At 47.4% G+C, this 18,633-nt stretch overlaps 1 protein-coding gene across 9 annotated transcripts in view; it reads right to left on the bottom strand.

Moving 5' to 3' along the window:
• DPP6 (dipeptidyl peptidase like 6) overlaps positions 1 to 18,633 on the bottom strand; it is a 1,162,044-nt gene that overhangs the window by 80,639 nt on the left and 1,062,772 nt on the right. For all 9 annotated transcript variants that reach the window (XR_003118544.1, XM_025379256.1, XM_025379255.1 and 6 more), the window contains 5 exons: positions 18,450 to 18,488; positions 12,786 to 12,893; positions 10,373 to 10,464; positions 7,743 to 7,790; positions 5,584 to 5,702 (listed from right to left, as the gene is read on the bottom strand). Coding sequence is in view for 8 of the 9 variants with exons in the window: in XM_025379256.1 (XP_025235041.1) it covers positions 5,584 to 5,702; positions 7,743 to 7,790; positions 10,373 to 10,464; positions 12,786 to 12,893; positions 18,450 to 18,488 (406 nt within the window). In the remaining variant the exon portion in view is untranslated. The remainder of the gene's footprint in view (positions 1 to 5,583; positions 5,703 to 7,742; positions 7,791 to 10,372; positions 10,465 to 12,785; positions 12,894 to 18,449; positions 18,489 to 18,633) is intronic.

The raw sequence follows: 18,633 nt of genomic DNA, 5'->3' as shown, positions 1-18,633 counted from the left end.
GCCCTTACCAGAATCAACCATGCTGCTACCCTGGTCTTGGACTTCCAGCTTCCAGAACTGTGAGAAATAAATGTCTGTTGTTTATAAGCCACAGAGTTTATAGTACTTCACTACAGCAGCCCAAATGGACTAAGATGATAAAGTTATACTGCTGAATATCCGTTATAATACTGAATGTAAGTTACTGAATAGGTCAATATCAGCTAAACTTACCAAAAACTGTCCTAATGGAAGAGGCCCGCAGAAAGGCAGGAAGAATGATGAAGTCTATATGGAGCAGTTATCATTTCATGATTTTATACCCAACCCTTATGTCCTAATGTGGTTTGATAGCCTGTATCTGCTCTCAGGGACACGCCTTTTGGCTGGTTGGTATCCATCTCGTCCTAGTTGCTAAATCCTTTGACTATCATGCCTTCCTATGCCCAGACAACCCGAACTACTTGCACTTCCCTCCCTGTGTGATGGATTGAACAGCTTTGAATGTGGGCACGTTTACAGATTTTATCAAAGAGAAGCCTCTCATTGCCGGTACATTTATCCTCAACCTAAAAAAGGAAGGATGTTTTTGGTTCTGGTTGCAAGTAGAAGACTAAGTTAATTTATATAATAAAACGCTGCAGGAGGAGGGAAGGAGAAGAAAACAAGAGTCTCTAATGCTAGGAGTGAAGATGTTATTTTTGTCACATGTTTCCAAGAATCTCTCAGAATAACTTGGGGTGTGAACGAAACAGGACAGGAAATGAGCATTGACTCAACATTGCTCTAGACTACACATCTGGGTCCATTTTAATATCTATTGAGAAATGTGGAGAAAAATAAAATTATTTTAAATTATCTTTATTTATTAAATCAGGTTGCTTGTATTCACTCGATCCTGATTCACATGCTGCAAAAGATTCCATCGCATAATCTTAGAACATTTCTTGTGCTTTTTCTCAGGCTGTACCTTTCACTTGGGCTGCTTTTTCACATTCCAAATCCTACCTACTCATTTGTTTTAAATGCCACCTCATCATTGATACCTTCCCTGAGTCTTCTCCTCCAGCAAAAAGCCCCAAGCAATCCAAATGGGTATCATCATTTCCTCCTTCAAGATTTCATAGCAATGGATCATCTCATCCCTTAGGCAGTCATCGCCAATGCCTGCTCAGCTTTCCCCACGGCAGGACGAGGCTCAGCTTCAGGGTCTGCTGAGGCAGTTATCACTGGTAACTGCTTCCAGGTTCAGAGTTGGCTGCTACTGTCACCCTGTTTACTTACTTTGCTGTCTTTGTAAATTTAAGCCTTTTTGGAAAATCTCTTTTTATAAGTGGGATTTTGGTTACCTCTATGGGGAGAGTTTAATTTGGGCATTCAAGTTACTTTAGCCAGAAAATAGCTTATTATGTAAACATTTTAAAGAGCAGTTTTGTAGAGAAGAGGGCTAGTTTACATCTACCTTAAGATGAGGCAATAGGCTAAATATTTAAACAGACCTTAAATGATTCAGGAAACCCTAGGGTGATAATTTCATAATGACTAAGAGTTCAGTTTCTTAATCAACAAAAGAAAGGCAGGGTGGAGACTGGATTAGATGCTCTGAGATCTATTCTTATCTTCGAATTTTAGGAATCTGTTTGATTATTATAGGGATCCAGGCATTGGCAGGAGGAGCATCCCATCTTTTCTGAAGGTGAGATGGTGGAGGTGCCAAATGGGCCAGGTCAGTTGTGTGCGTGTGACCCAGTATGGCTATACCTGGGGCCCGGGTCAGTCATGTGTGTGCGTGACCCAATGTGGCTATACCTGGGGTCTAGGTCAGTTGTGTGTGTGTGACCCAGTGTGGCTGTACCTGGGGCCCAGGTCAGTTGTGTGTGTGTGACCCAATGTGGCTATACCTGGGGTCTAGGTCAGTTGTGCGTGTGTGACCCAGTGTGGCTATACCTGGGGCCCGGGTCAGTCTTGTGTGTGCATGACCCAATGTGGCTATACCTGGGGCCCAGGTCAGTTGTGTGTATGTGACCCAGTGTGGCTGTACCTGGGGGCTGGGTCAGTTGTGTGTCTGACCTTGTGTTGCTGTACTTGTTCTTTGCTTCTTTTTTCCTCCCAGGTATCAACTATGGAGTCATCTCTTCACAATAACTATTTGCAGACCACAACACAAGCCTTGCAAATACATAAACATACAAAGAAACATGAATCTCCCCCGGGGACAGAAGGCCAGTGGCAGACTAGCAATCTGCACAGGAGCCACCCTACAGTGCTCTCTAAACCTTAACACTTTGTCCAAACAGCCTCCCAACACAGGGCTGTGTTTCTGTCCACCTCGGGTTCCATGTTTACATCGCCATGTGGGAACTGGAACTTCCCTGCCTAAATCCATGGCCATGGATCTCCTGGGAGAGCCTTTTTAATTTCAACCCAGGGCTGCAGCTTATGGAAACTGAACCATAAAAGGTTTCCAGTTGTCAGAATGAGGCATCCAGACTAAACTTGAGCTTGAACTTAGCAGGGAGCTGTGACCTCCCAAGGGAAGTGGGGAAAGGGTTTGTTAACAAGGGCCAGGCGAGGTGGCTCATGCCTGTAATCCCAGGACTTTGGAAGGCCAAGGCAGGTGGATCATTTGAGACCAGGAGTGTGAGACCAGCCTGGCAACATGGCAAAACCCTGTCTTTACTAAAAATATAAAAATTATATATCCATGTAATCCCAGCTACTTGGGAGGCTGAGGCAGGAGAATCGCTTGAACCCGGGAGGTAGAGGTTGTGGTGAGCTGAGATCGCACCAGTGCACTCCAGCCTGGGCAACAGAGCGAGACTCCATCTCAAACAACACAACAAGTGAGCTGTTGGGTTCTGGAGTCTAGGGGAGTCACCATGTGGAGCAGAAGTTAGTATGTGGTAGGAATATGACCGAGCAGCTCAGCCTCAAATCATGATTTAAACTTTTTTTCTTTCTCCTCTCCTCTTCTACCTTCTCCCAGTCTCAAGATACCACCTTGAGACAAGCTGCATATGTGTTACCTTTCATCTTGAAACACAGCCTCAGAATGGGCTGTGGCCTCCACTCCCTTTCTTTTCCCATTCTATGCTCTCATGCCTTATGCACATTTATTGACCCAGATGCTTGCGGAGCACACACTGTGCTCTCTTATCTGCTCATGTATTTCCTTAAAACCTCCAGGGGTCAGATCCCGATAGGACCCAGATACCTCCAGAATTCTTTCTTTAACAAAAGATGTACTTCAGGGCTGAAACCCACTCATGGCTGAAGAGTGACTACAAGGCCAACTGTGATTAATTGATAACCTGGTAGGATCCACGAGGTGCCAGCCCCTTCATCAAATGAGACAATACTTAAAGAGGGGCCACCACAGCCAGTCACACCCCTTGGCACCTCCTAAACCCCCAAGCTCTTCTGCATTCCAAATCCTTCTTCTTCTTCTTCTTCTTCTTCTTCTTCTTCTTCTTCTTCTTCTTCTTTTTTTTTTTTAAAGAAACCCTGTATTTCCTCCACAAATTGAAGAGTGGAGTTGCTTTCTGCTCTTCCCCTTGCTGGCACAGATAATAAAGAAATATTGCTCCTTCATATCACAACTCATTATTATCTGACTTCTTTCCATGAATGGTGAGAAGCCAGAACCTTCTTGCTGGTTATAGTAAGAATTTGGGAAATATAAATCCACACTGTTGCTGTCTTGACCAGTGCAGACCTCAGATCCCAAAGGCTCTGCCTCCTGCTGAGGCCAGACCAAGCCCCTCTGGAAAATGACCTCTGCCCCTAATTCAGGATCTCCACATTGGAGGCTCTGTCACCTTTCTCATTCAACCATTGTTGCCTGGGGGCACTCTTCTTGAAATCTACTTCAATTTTTCACTTCTGTGTTTGATCATGACCTCCTGTGTGTTGAAGCTACCTCCTGCTTCTGAGACAGGATTCCGGTTTCTGATTATGTAGCTCCTTCTAAGACTCTCTGGCTCCTAGTGGGTCTGCTTGCCAGTTTTCCCAATCCCTATGCCCGTCAATCTCTATAATTTCCCAAGTTCTTATTTTACAAAGATCCCGCTCCAGGGAGACAGGACTCACTGGGCTAGGAACCGGGAGACCTTGACGCTGGCCCTCTCTGTATTACTGGCTCATCGGGAATCAGGGAATCCACTCAACTTCTGGCTTAGGGTTTGTCATCTGATACCTGAAGTGGGTCAGTTCGATCTTACGTTCTTTCCCGTACAGCACTCTATAATTTCAGACCCTTGGTGGCCTCCTTCTTGGGACGCACAGGAAAGAGGAATTTGGTACCATCAACTTTGAGGGAACTGGGGCACTAACGTTATATTTCAGATGCACCCCCCTCATCCCTCCGTGGTCTCCTCGCTGTCTTAGAAGAATGTCAGGGGCTGAGTTTGTGTAGAGCAAGCGGCTGAGTGTTCCTATTCTGTGGATTTTCAAGATTTTAGATGACACTGATAAAAAGAGAACAAAGTCGTGAAGCCATGAGCTCTCCAGCAGCTAGCAAAGGCTAGCAAAGACATTTCTCTGATAAAAGTTATTCATTCTCCACCTATGGCTTAGGGCATTGAAACTCTAACTGAGGAGTGAATTGCTCCTGAACTCAGTCTCTGCCTGTAGCATATTTTCATTCTTTGAGGTCATCACAGGAGATCATATTTTGTTAGGACCATATTTATGACTTACCTTTCCATAGATTCATATCATATCTTTCCAAGATATGGACAAGCAGCAAAAGTATCCTTTGTATCCCGTATGCAACATGGCCTACTCTTTTGTGCATGCTGGTTGCTGTGATCAAACTCTTGCAGTTTGTGATAAATTATCAATGAATTGGGACATAGGAAAATATTTTTCTGAGACTTCTTTAACATAACCTCAATCATTTTTTCTTATCTGGTCATTTGAGATGGAGTCTCACTCTGTTGTCCAGGCTGGAGTGTAGTGGTGCGATCTTAGCTCACTGCAACCTCCGCCTCCCGGGTTCAAGCGATTCTTCTGCTTCAGCCTCCCAAGTAGCTGAGATTACAGGCATTCACCACCATGCCCGGCTAGTTTTCGTATTTTTAGTAGAGACCGGGTTTCACCGTGTTAGCCAGGCAGGTCTCGAACTCCTGACCTCAGGTGAATCTGCCCACCTTGGCCTCACAAAGTGCTGGGGTACCAGGCCTGGTGATATTTGATCATCCTTAAATATGATTGAAAAGTTAATCTTTGAAATTGTTTTACTACCTTTATTGATGACTTAGGCTCATCACTGTGTAGGATATTTACCCTACCTAGCTCATGGGACTATTATTTTTTGTGGACGATGGGAGACAAACTGTGAGATTACCAGCACAGCATGCACAGACAACTCTGATAAGCCGCACCCCTGTACGAAACATAAAGTAGTCCCACTGCCCCAGGATTTGTGGGGGTCCAGTCATCTCGCCCCCTGAGCAATGTTATCAGGTAGGCGGGATCGTCACCTGTTCTGGAATACGCTGTGCTCCCACCACAGCCGCCGCCCCCTCCCTGCAAGTGTGCCCGCCCCTCCCTGCAAATGTGCCTGCCAGGGCTCTCCGCCCTGACGGGGTGGCAGGAGCTGACCTTCGCACTTGAGCAGGAAGAAGTCCATGCTGTGACTGAAGGAAGCGCTGAAGTAGGTGCAGTTCTCAACCAGGTCGCAGGAGAGGCACTGCCTGTTGAAGTTACCCACCGTGTTGGCACTGGAAGAGCAAAGGACACAGGGGTGAACGTGGGCGGAGAGGAGCCGCCCTCCACGTTGGGTGCCGCAAACTGCTGGGCTCTCCCCATGAGGGTGATCTGCAGAGCCCTGCTACAGGTTCCCTTGGCCTTTCTCCCTTTGTCTCCCTGCTAGAGCCCCTGAGACCACCCAGTTCCATTTCCACCTTTCTTTGCTGGTGGGTCCCTCCCGCTCTCGAGAGCTTTTAGCACCCTTGCTCGTGGGAGGGCTGGCAGGCGGTCACCTATGCTGCCTTCTTCTGGCTCTGCAGATGGCCTGGTGCGAGGAGCATGGAGCTGTCGGCGTTATGATCTAGCACTCTATCTGCACGTGTCCTGTCTCTCTGAGTGGATGGCTAGCAATTTGAGAACAGTAAACAGGGTGACGTATCTTCAAACTCTCTGGAGTTCCAAACGCTGGCATGCGAGCAGGCAGGGGCTGCAGCAGCACCGGTGGAACCGAACTCTGGCAGCTTCCAAAAGCCACGTCCCTTGACAGAGTGAAACCGCAAGAGCTTGTGCTTCCCATTCAATGGAGCTAGGCAAGTGGGAACTGGCTTGAAGATGTTACCCGGGACCACTGTGGTCAAGGGTCATTTCAAGTCAAGAAGGCCTAAAATGTGCTCCCTAAAATGGAAAGATCCTGAGGTACTGGATCTACCTGGAAGAAGTTCTTATCTGAACATTTTGCCCCGGGAGGGTCCCCTCTAACCATAGGTTTCAATATGAAGACTGTTGTTCCAGGAGTAAAGACATTCCATGGGACGGAGAAGACAACCTTCTCATTCTGTAAGTTAGAGGATGGGGCCCCAGGCAGCCTCTCACGTTTATTAATTGGTGACATGCGGATTTCAATTTTCCTAGTAGACATGTGGCAACGACGGAACATCTACACAGAGAAGCACATCTGTGACTCTCCCTCCACTGGCTCCCTCATGCTGACCTCATCCTCTCCGCATAGCTGCCGATGGCTGGGAAGGGAGGCTGCGTTCACCAGGGAGGCTTTCCATGTCCCAGCAGTGGGGTGGGGGCAACAGGCACTGGCTCCATTTAGACCATGTGCCACTGGCCTCAAGCCTCAGGTCTGCCCTGAACAACATCCCCTTCAGTGGCCCAGGTGTCTTTAGGTGTGACTGGCTGTAGCCCTCCCATGCAGGGGCACGGGGAGGCAGCAGATACCCGCTCCTCCCCTCTGTGGCCCTGGTAGAATGTGCCCAGGGTTAATCTCACTTCACAACCCAAAGCCTCCTTTAGTGAGAACAGTGACTGGGCAGATGACAGGACTAAATGTAGAAGAGGGACACACCCTACAAAACACCCAGTCCCCCTCCAGAGTTCAGGGCACAGCATCCCTGCCCTCTTTGAGATTTGGAAGCTTGTCCAAAGTCGCACAGTTGGGCTGTTGAGATGGGAAATTGCCTTTGGGGCCTCATCATAAATGTGAGTCTTCTACTTTATAGCCATAGAATATTTGTGATTAATCTTTATTTTTTCTAATCAAATTTCATTCATTTACCCTGATCCCAAATAACTTTAGACTGCTTCCAAATTGAGGAGCTTCAAGATCATGCTTCCTGTCTTCCTCAGGGCAGAGGCCCCCAAAGCCAGCAAGCGCAATGCTGGATAGCAGGGCTGGCTCCTCGCACTGGTTCATTTCCAAACCACACTCTGCTCCCTACAAAAACTCAGTGTGGGGAGGGGGCAGAATTCCTCTGAGGTGGCACTGAATAGAGGTGAAAGGAAAGACGGCTAAAAGTCCGTCCATTAGCAGAAGAGGCAAGTGAGTGATGGGGAAAACCCAAGTCAACAACAGCAGAAAAATAAAGCTTCAAAAGTCTTAAAACGACCCCTTTGGTGGCCTCTGCAAGTGTCATTACTTTGCTCCAGACTCCACAGCTACTCCTCTGTGGTGGGGTCTGTCTTTGCTGCCCCCTCTTTCTGAACTGCTGAAAAGGTGTAATTCTGCAAAGCCTGGATGCCCTCCTAAGGGGGAGAACCCTGTGTGCAGGGGGAGCCAGAGCTACCTGTAGAGCTGTCGTCTCCGAGGCAGGTCCTCCGTGCTCAGGAAGTAGCTGCAAAGATCACCAAGGTGCACAGGGTTAGTTTGCTTCAGGGCACATCTGCACTTCACATTCCTGGCACTACCTCTATGGACACTCCTCAGGGACTGCTGCCCATGGCCTGCAGAGAGCAGCTCCCCTGTTCAGGTACAGCTACACCTGTGGCCAGAGCAAGGGGTGGGCAGACACCTAAGGGCTGAGGGGCACCAGTGCAGATTCCACTGGCTTTGGGTGCTCCCTGTACTGGCCTCTGCTTCATGGCTGGAGGACACTGTGGTTGGGGATGACACACACCTGAATATGGATATGGAATTCTTTTACAAGATCACTCACCTTCTGAAGGGCAAGGAGCTGAGCACATTTAAGACAAGTTCAGACATAGAGCCTGGCGCGGAAAATAGTTGTTGATTCATTTTCACCTAAGACCTCCCAATGCAGAAACCTTGGCTCTTACCCAGGGAGCAGGGAGGCAAAACTGTGTGGTGGTGAAGTCCTCTGACCCGGGCTCCCTCATCTGAGCCAAATCCACCTGCTACCAACTGAATAACCTGGAGCAAATTACTTCTTTTTGTTTTAATTTACTTATTTTTAAAACGGGGAAAGCAGTAAACCCTCCTCACCTCATGGAACTGTTGTATTCAATGAGATAATGTCTGTAAAGCACTTGGCTTAGTGCCTGGACTAGTAAATACTGAATCAACATCAGTACTACCCCTACTACTACTGCTAGAAAACTCAATTAGCATCAGTGCTACCCCTACTACTGCTGCTAGAAAACTCAACATCAGTACCACCCCTACTACTGCTGCTAGAAAACTCAATTAGCATCAGTGCTACTCCTACAACCGCTGCTAGAAAACTCAATCAACATCAGTACTACCCCTACTACTGCTGCTAGAAAACTCAATTAGCATCAGTGCTACCCCTACTACTGCTTCTAGAAAACTCAATCGGCATCAGTACTACCCCTACTACTGCTGCTAGAAAACTCAATCAACATCAGTACTACCCCTACCACTGCTGCTGGAAAACTCAGTCAACATCAGTACTACCCCTACTACTGCTGCTAGAAAACTCAATTAGCATCAGTGCTACCCCTACTACTGCTGCTAGAAAACTCAACATCAGTACCACCCCTACTACTGCTGCTAGAAAACTCAATCAACATCAGTACTACCCCTACTACTGCTTCTAGAAAGCTCCATCAGCATCAGTGCTACCCCTACTACTGCTGCTAGAAAACTCAATCGGCATCAGTACTACCCCTACTACTGCTGCTAGAAAACTCAGTCAACATCAGTACTACCCCTACTACTGCTTCTAGAAAGCTCCATCAGCATCAGTGCTACCCCTACTACTGCTGCTAGAAAACTCAATCAACATCAGTACCACTCCTCCTACTGCTGCTAGAAAACTCAATCAGCATCAGTACTACCCCTACGACTGCTGCTAGAAAACTCAATCAACATCAGTACTACCCCTACTACTGCTGCTAGAAAACTCAATCAGCATCAGTATTACCCCTACTACTGCTGCTAGAAAGATCAATCAACATCAGTACTACCCCTACCACTGCTGCTAGAAAACTCAATCAACATCAGTACCACCCCTACTACTGCTGCTAGAAAACTCAATCAGCATCAGTATTACCCCTACTACTGCTGCTAGAAAGATCAATCAACATCAGTACCACCCCTACTACTGCTGCTAGAAAACTCAATCAACATCAGTACTACCCCTACCACTGCTGCTAGAAAACTCAATCAACATCAGTACCACCCCTACCACTGCTGCTAGAAAACTCAATCAACATCAGTGCTACCCCTACCACTGCTGCTAGAAAACTCAATCAACATCAGTACTACCCCTACGACTGCTGCTAGAAAACTCAATCAGCATCAGTATTACCCCTACTACTGCTGCTAGAAAGCTCAATCAACATCAGTACTACCCCTACTACTGCTGCTGAAAAACTCAATCAACATCAGTACCCCTACTACTGCTGCTGGAAAACTCAATCAACATCAGTGCTACCCCTACTACTGCTGCTAGAAAACTCAATCAACATCAGTGCTACCCCTACCACTGCTGCTAGAAAACTCAGTCAGCATCAGTGCTACCCCTACTACTGCTGCTGGAAAACTCAATCAACATCAGTGCTACCCCTACTACTGCTACTAGAAAACTCAATCAACATCAGTACCACCCCTACCACTGCTGCTAGAAAACTCAATCAGCATGAGTACTACCCCTACTACTGCTGCTAGAAAACTCAATCAACATCAGTACTACCCCTACCACTGCTGCTAGAAAACTCAATCAACATCAGTACTACCCCTACCTCTGCTGCTAGCGTGCTTCCCCTCACGGGCTGGCTGCCAGCCTGTGCCCTCAGGATGCTGCAGCTCTGGCAGCTGGACTGCTGAGACGGGAATCTACGATACATTTTCATGAAGAAACTAGGAGTTAGTGATGCTGCCTGAGGAGGAAAGAGGAGGCCTCCGTGCTCCGTACTCCATGAGTGTAATTGACAAACAATAACAAACATGTCCCATTGGCCACTAAGATGGGGCAGACCCCTGGTTGTCACTCACATCTTATTCCCCTTCTCGTCGTAGGCGAGGATCTTGGTCACGTCCCAGTCCCCGGAGGTGATGGACTGGATGTTGTCGTTGCTGCTGTTGGGCTGAAACACACAGACACGGCATCAGGAGCAGACACCGGTGTCCGGGCAAGGCTCTTCATCCTCCAGCTGTTTTGGACACCAGGCGACAGGGGCTGCCATTCTCTCTGTAGGAAGGGCTCTCTGACCCTTCTGCCTGCTCCTCTCCTGGGAGGCAACATCCTCCGTGAAGTTTCCTGACCAACCCCAGGCCCGAAGCCTCCCCCACCCCTGAATGTCAGTGGTGGGGAACAGCGCCCTGTCCTCTTTGGTGGCGCAAATCACTTGGACCTGGCCTCCAACCACGATAGAAGCACTCTCAGGAGAATCAATGCTTTATAGACCTTTTTCATTTGTAAATCCAATTAGTGGAGCCATTACCGAAGGGGGACCAGTGAGGGAGGAAAGAGACAAATGCCGGGAGGTGGATGAATTCAGGGAGGGAAATAGAAGAATAAATGGAGGGAGAAAGGGCGCTCCCTGCTGCCGCTGACAAGGATGGCTCGGACCTGTATTGCCACACTACATGTCCTGCACGCATTGTCTTTCCCTGTGTGCCCCTTGAGCTAAGAATGGTAACGACACATGGTAATGACACGTGGTAACAGAAGAGAGGACAGGGCCGTCTAGGCAGCAGTGATGTTTCAGTGGAGATTTGAAAAGGGGCAGCTGTTCTGGATGGCAGGTGCCCTGGGAGGTGGACGCAGAGCAGGTGGAGATTAAACTAGGTGGAGGGCCCAAGTCACACACTCTGGGGGCTGCAGACTCAAACATGGAGGTTTGGGGGCAGCAGGCCCTGGGGGCGCAGAGAGCATGCAGGAGAGGCTGGGGAGTTTGAAGCAGGTTTGGAAAGGGAAGGCTCTGCGGGACCCCCAAGGGGTGCCTCATGGGCGGTGCAGGAGACCTGCTTCCTGCTGGAACGTTTGATAGGGCTCTGGGCAAATACAGAGACTAGGGGCCAAATGAAAACACTGAAGCATTTACAAATCTGTTTTTTTTTTTTTTTTTTGAGACAGTATCTCACTCTGTCACCCAGGCTGGAGTGCAGTGGCATGATCTCAGCCTACTGCAGCCTCCACCTCCTGGGTTCAAGAAATTCTCCTGCTTCAGCCTCCCAAGTATCTGGGACTACAGGCATGTGCCACCATGCCCAGCTAATTTTTGTTTCACCATGTTGGCCAGGCTGGTCTTGAACTCTTGACCTCAAGTAATCCACCTGCCTCGGCCTCCCAAAGTGCTGGGATTACAGGTGTGAGCCACCCCACCCGACCAGCATTTTAAAATCTTGATCTAAGTGGTGTAAAATAGTAAACAAAACAATGTAGGGTGGTAGAAGGAAGACCATAGGAAAAAGCAAAGGCAACAGCTCGCAGACATTCTATCAGTCGTGCCATGAAGTGCACTGAGAGCAAATTGCACCTGAACCTCCGAGAGACGCCATTTCCATCCCAGGAGTGCCACAGCCCCCACCTCGATTCCATCAAAGCTGCTCTTAGTTGGGATGTTCTTGGATTTTTTTCTTTTGAAATTGCCTTTGGGGCCTCATCATAAATACGAGCCTTCTACGTTATAGCCATAGAATATTTGTGATTAACCTTTTCTCTAATCAAATTTCATTCATCTACCCCGATCCCAAATAACTTTAGACTGCCTCCAAAACTAAGGAGCTCCAAGATCACACTTCCCTTCTTCCTCAGGGCAGAGTCCCGCAAAGTCAACACCATGGCAGCCCCGTCCTGCAGGCGTGAGGCTCCCTGAGGTGACCTCTGCAGGAGACGCTGACCCCGGGATGTCTACTTTTGGTCCTAAATTCATGTATGTTAATCTCTGAGGTTCCCTACCCAGGAATGCTCTGTTCCTAACTCACCACACCCCAGAACCAGTGAGTGATGACTGGTAGTGGTCACATAATACCTGCATCTAGCTCCGGGTGGAGATGGGGCAGTGTGGGAGGCTGGACCCCTGAGGGATGTTGAGTGCATGGAGCCATGCCTCGGGGGAAGTATGTTAAGGAGACCCCCAGCAGAGGGAGAAGGAAAGGACCTCTGCCACAGATGGTCCTCCAACGTCCTCAGCCTTACACTGAACAGGGGACCCCAGGGTGTCTGCTCACCTTGGCAGAAGCATCATTCACATTCTCACACACGACCAGATAGAGCAAGGCTCTACCAGGCCTGATGGGAACCTCTGCACTCACCAGCGCCATGCTCTGTGCTGCCTTTGGGAGTCACCTTCAGTTTCCTCGAGGTCCTTGAAAATGCAGGTGTGCCCAGCCCTAGAGGCTGTCACCCCACAGCCTCTAGCAGGCTAGTTTCTAGTTCAGTTTGGAAACTAGCAGGACTTACCTGGGATGAGGACACTGTGATGTGATAGAATTTCCCTCGTCCTCCCTGGGGGATCGCTCTGATGAAGAAAAACTTTCGGCCATCCTTGGAGAACACGGGTTCTTCATTCTGTGGACAAAGGCCACGGATGAAACCACAACTAAAACATCATTTATTCTGAAGAGGTTGAACCAGGATAAAATACACCCCGAGATACATTTTCTGTGTGATTTCTAAGGAGAGGTACAGTTGAAATAATAAGTGCTCGGTGAGGCCGTCACTTTCCTTGGGAATCATGAGTCAACTGTTCTGTTTTCTAAAAGAAGAACGAGGAATTAAGAGGCTATAGCTTCAGCAGTGGCAAATAAAAAGGCATCCCTCAGTCTACACGGCGCCGAGACAAACACCAGCCCTGTGTGCACGCCAAGCTCTCCAGCGAGAACAGGAACTCGGCTCTCAAAACTCAAAAGGGGGTTCTTCCCCCTCGAATTATTGCCCATTGAAACCAGGGTATATTGTGAGATTTCTCCAGTGGCATTTATTATATATCAGAAAAAAACATAATTCTCAACAATCACAAACGAGATTTTGCCTAAAAGCAAAATCTATTCTTTCAATCCTGTCTTTTCTCCTTATTTAATACAATTGATCTCACACTGAATAGCCCATCAAGAAGGCAAGAAAAAAAAAAGAAAAGAAACACAAGGACAAATACCACGGATTCTAAAATGCAGGTGGGAAGGCACAGCAGTCCCAGGGACGTGCTCCACCTCGGGCCATACTGGATGACAACATTTGCTTGGATCTACTGTCACTTTTCCCTGGAAACAGAATCAGCATGCCCAGTTTTCCCTGGGGGAAGGGTTCTGGGTTGGATTTAGGGCAGGTGTCGCCACCGTCTCTGCCTAATCCCCAGACAGTGAACAGCCAGGGGGCTCAGCCTTCCACCAGCCCGCAGGGTGGCCGTCGCTTTGATGGGTGAAAGGGATTTTGCTGCCGCGGTACCTTGGCCTCTCTGAAGCCCAAGTTTGAAAGTTTCCATCCGTGAACACCAATTAGTTAGTTACGAGATGTATTTTCTGACTCAAGGAGCTTCACACTAACGCAGGGATGAGAACAAATGGTAAATAAACCCCAGCTGGCGCAAGGAAAACTCATTTCCCTACAGTGAATGAACCCATGCAGATATGATACGCCCCGAGAAATAAACTAACATGTGATTAAAATGACATTTAATCTTCATGAATATTTGCAATAAAATGAAACCTTTAATCTGCAAACATTTATTTTTCTATTTAGAGTTGGAAGCATGGTATTTAAAAGCAGAGGAAATGGGAAAACCAGCGGTTAATTTGGCTTTTAAAATGCACTTCTATTTGCCAACAGTGGGATGGGTAGGGCTATATTGCCTCAGTTTTCTGGGGGAAATGTTTGCATGTTTGGCAGAGAAAAATATTCTTAATAAATGTAATAAATAATTAATTCTGGCCAGAAGCATCGTTTTCATAATGAGAAGGCCTCCACCGTTGTGACGTCATCTCCACCTTGTCTTGGAAACATTCCTTGGAACGCAGGTGAAGCCTCTGAGTCTCTCTGAGACCCGGTGTCTCCCGTGGTAAATGTATTTTTAGTGACAAAGTGTAATGATTGTAGACCAGGGACCTGGATTTCATCCTGACTCTGTCTCTCATTTGATTTTGGGGGAAGCGTTTCTAGTCTCCCTGGATGACAGAGTTTATCACACACATGCCTGGTTTCCTCAACTCCACTCATGAAGGAGCCCTTCTGACTGATGAGAGCTTCTTTGGGAGCCATTTGTAGCATTTTTGCCAGTTTTTTTCCCCCATGGTTCAGATATAACAATTTCATCCAACCCCCCTCCCCAGCCCAACTTTTGAAATCGCAAAACCAAAATTCCAATTAAAGAGGAAAGACAGTCAGAAATTGATCCATAGAACCAGTCCTTCAACCAAAACAATAGGCTCTGGGGCTCTACGGCAAATGCAGATGGTTCTGGCAGAGGATCCTCCTGGGTCTGTATCAAAACTGACTTTGCAGGGTCGGGGCAGCAGTGACAGAGTGTGTATGTGGCAGAGGGGATTGCCTGTTTCTCGAATATTCCCAGAGGAGAGGGAATTTGGTGGGTCTCCACACATGCATTTGCCTCTGCTTTTTAGCTCATGCGGAATCTCTACGGGTGACCATACTGAGGATTCCAGGAAGGAGCTGGGCAGAGAAGACAGGAAGATGAACGGCTCAGATGAGCAGCTCAGATGACACAAAATTAGCAGGCTCGCTACAGCTCACCTCTGTTCTAGCATTGGGTCCTCAGAAGACCGGTGGACCTAAGCAGGTCAGGTCTCCCTGAGGTCTGCAGGACTTTCCAGATGCCAGTCTCTCCTGGGCCAGCTGGGGCAAGCTTCTGTGACCCATTGGAGATGGATGGGTAGAGGGCATGCGGCCTCCGTGTGTCTCTCTCACTCGTGCCCGTAGCCTTCCCAGGAAAACCCCCTTAGGCTCTGTCTGAAGCAGCCGTCAATGGCTTCACTGGCAGCAGGTGGCAGGTCCAGCCTCAAAAAGTTACTAAGTTGTTCTCCAGGATCTCACAGTATCTTGAGGGATGCAGAAACATTATGGATTATTTTTGAAAAATAGGGTCCATGAATTCCCTTATGAAAAAACAATGCCATGAGAACTGTTTGAAAGTAAATCTTTCTGCAGACCATGGAGCTGTGATCTTCACAGGTGCAGACTCACAACCTGTAGGGTCTTCAGAGGCATCCTGGCTTCCCAACTGCTGCCATGGGCGGGGTGCCCCTAACCCACTGTAGCAATCACAACTGCAGCTGATGGGCCAACCTGACCCAGGGATGCTCCATCCCAGGAAAACACACCTGTCACAGAACGTTGCATTTCCAACTCATGACAGCATTGCATATGTTTAAGCAGCTATTTTTAAAATTTAGCTGTGTGCTTAGTAAATGCTTTAAACTTTACATTTGAAAACAGTAAGAATTATTTTAATTCATGCTACCTTTTAAGTGTTGACTGGATTCTGCTTGGAAGGATCTGGTTTCCGGAATCCCATTCAGGCTGTCTTACCCTGCACTTGGGTAGCTGTTCTCACATTGGGTAGCTGTTCTCACATTGGGTAGCTGTTCTCACATTGGGTAGCTGTTCTCACATGGACGATGAGACACTTGAGTAGCTGTTCTCACATGGACGAGACACACAATCACTAATACAGGAAAGTCCTGCTGACGACCTCGGCTCTGTAGCCACTCTGCAGAGCTGATGAAGTGAGCGCTGGAGGACAGAACCACGGCCCTCCATGGGCCTCAGGGACCACGTACTCTGCTGTCCATCCAGAGGGCAGAACTGGAGGTGACCAGCCGGGAAGCCAGCTCCCCCCATGAGAATGCCTCTTGACGGGGACAGGGAAGCAGAATGGGCACATCCACCTTGCTTTCCCACAGCCTCCATGCCCCCAACAAAGAATCACATTAGTCTGCTCTTTTAAGCACATTCCTCACCTCCTCCTGTTCAAACACAAAGTGGGCCTGGCATAGGACCACCTGCTCCGTGCCCACCACGCTTTTCCCGGCTCCCACTCCCACCAACACCCTAATACCTCAGCCCTGCTTCTCAATGTCTGAGGATCACCTACGTGTCCCACATGATGGGTGTGACGCCAGCGTCTCATCTCTCTGTCTAGGATGTACCATCTTTGAGAGCTCATACTCTAGCTTATTCATTTTTAAAAAAATTGTTAAGGTAAAATTCCCATAACACTAAAGAAAACATATTAATAGAAGTGAACAATTGAGTGGCATTTAGTCTATTCACAATGCTGTGCAGCCACCACTTCTATCTAGTTCCAAAACATTTCCACCACCCCAAAATAAATCTCTGTTCATTAACCTGTTCCTCTCCATACTGCCCCCGGCCTTGGGACACCACTGATCAGCTTTCTGTTTCTATGAGTGTATTTATTCTGGATATTTTATATAGATGGAATTGCACAATAAGGTAGCCTTTTGTGTCTGTTATTAGATGTGCTATTCACAATAGCCAAAAGGTAGACACAACCCAAATGTCCATCAATAGACAAACAAACCGGTATATAATGGAATACTATTTCAGTTCTTCTTATGGCTGAATAATATTCCAGTATATGTATTATATTGTATATATGTATATATACATATAACACACACACATATATATGTATAATATTCCAGGATATATACTACATACATATTCTGGAATATTATTCAGCCATAAGAAGGAATAAAATTCTGACACACACCACAATGTGGGCTCAGTGATAGTAGCCGACTTATTTTTTGAAATCCACAGCCTATCATGGTGCCTGGTAAGATCCATAAATATTGGTTGAACACGTGATATATAGATAATGGAGTTTACAAAATGATCCTTTCATTATAATCTCTCTGACAATTTGTCTGATGTGAGATGAACATCATAATACTATTTTTGATATGTATGCTTATGTATTTGGTTCCATTGGCATTCAAGAAATTTCCAGCATGCTTAATGTTTGAGGGTTCCCTAAGTCTTCCCTCTTCCCGATATCTTCTTGGCTTGAACTTGGCACGCAAATTGGGACATGCGAAATGAAAGTGGCCATGTGGAGCCATTCCTCTTGTGAATAAGATTGGCACAGAGCAGAAACAGGATACATTTCGGAGTAGCCCGTCCATTGATGAAACTCTGACTTCTGAGATATTTATATTCTTGACTCCGCAGGCACAAGCAGTAGCCCAGCAGCTATAGTGCTGGAATGTTCTTGGAGAGCCATGATGATAGTTTTGTCCAGCTTCAGTTATTTTCCATAAATAGAATATACCATATCCAGGAAGAAGCATACCTGTGTCTCTACCATAATTCATGAGACTCAAGTTTGGTTTGACTTTCCCCACAGTCTTTAAGACAATTTTCATCCCCTTAGGAAGGATAAGGAAACAGGAAGCTTCCAAAGCTTTTTCACCTGTTCTTCTTAGTGTCAGAGCATGGAATGAGACAAAAAGGCTTGAAGAAAGAAAATACTGATAGCTTTTGTGCAAGTTTAATTTAGAAAAATTGTCTCAGAATGATTTGCTTAGGCTTCTCCTGATCTCTTTTGGTCTCCAGTTCCTAGAGTCTGTTTTAATGTGTGTTCCTTTATCCCAGTTAGGGATGAAGACTCCCCCGGGAGGGTTTGCAGTTATGTCCCTGAGGACGGGCCTTACAGAATCACAGAGGAGGTGACTCCAAATGAGACACCAATAAAACCACCCCTGGCAATAAACAGGGATATCCACCACTTTTCCACCCTTTCACCATAGTAGATTAAGTCAAGCCACCTTTGATGGACTCTTCATTTTCAATTTACCAAGGTGCTGGCATCTAACTGCAAGCTGAGGTCTCACCAAACATTGCATGCTCTGAGGAGCTGTGATTTTCACACGGCCCTCCCTAGAACTCAGATTCTCCGGGAGCTCTCTGGGCTGCCCTGGAGAACAGGAGGCACCGTGAGCAGAGCCAGCACACCGTCTGCTTCTGCCTGGGGAGCCCTGTGCGATTTACTCTGAGAAGCCTTCTACGGTTGTCGAAGCTCTGAGAGCCAGCCCTGGGGTGGATCGGGTGGAGGTGACGGTGGGGACCCGGACGTGCGGTAGTTACCTGTCTGTGGAGCCAGGCCTCACTTTCATCCTCGTGTTTCTGAAATGAAATAAGAGCATTAGACAAGAGGGTTTTTTTCCCCCATGTATTGTGTCTGCAACCAACAGTGCAGAAAACAATTTGGCTTCACCTACACGGTTGCTGCACAAGCATCGCATGGCTGCCATGGCAGCTCCGGGAGGAG

This window comes from Theropithecus gelada, chromosome 3 (assembly GCF_003255815.1).
Source record: "Theropithecus gelada isolate Dixy chromosome 3, Tgel_1.0, whole genome shotgun sequence".
NCBI lineage: Eukaryota > Metazoa > Chordata > Mammalia > Primates > Cercopithecidae > Theropithecus > Theropithecus gelada.
The sequence above is the reverse complement of the archived record's forward strand: the minus strand, read 5'-3'. Positions and strand labels throughout refer to the sequence as shown.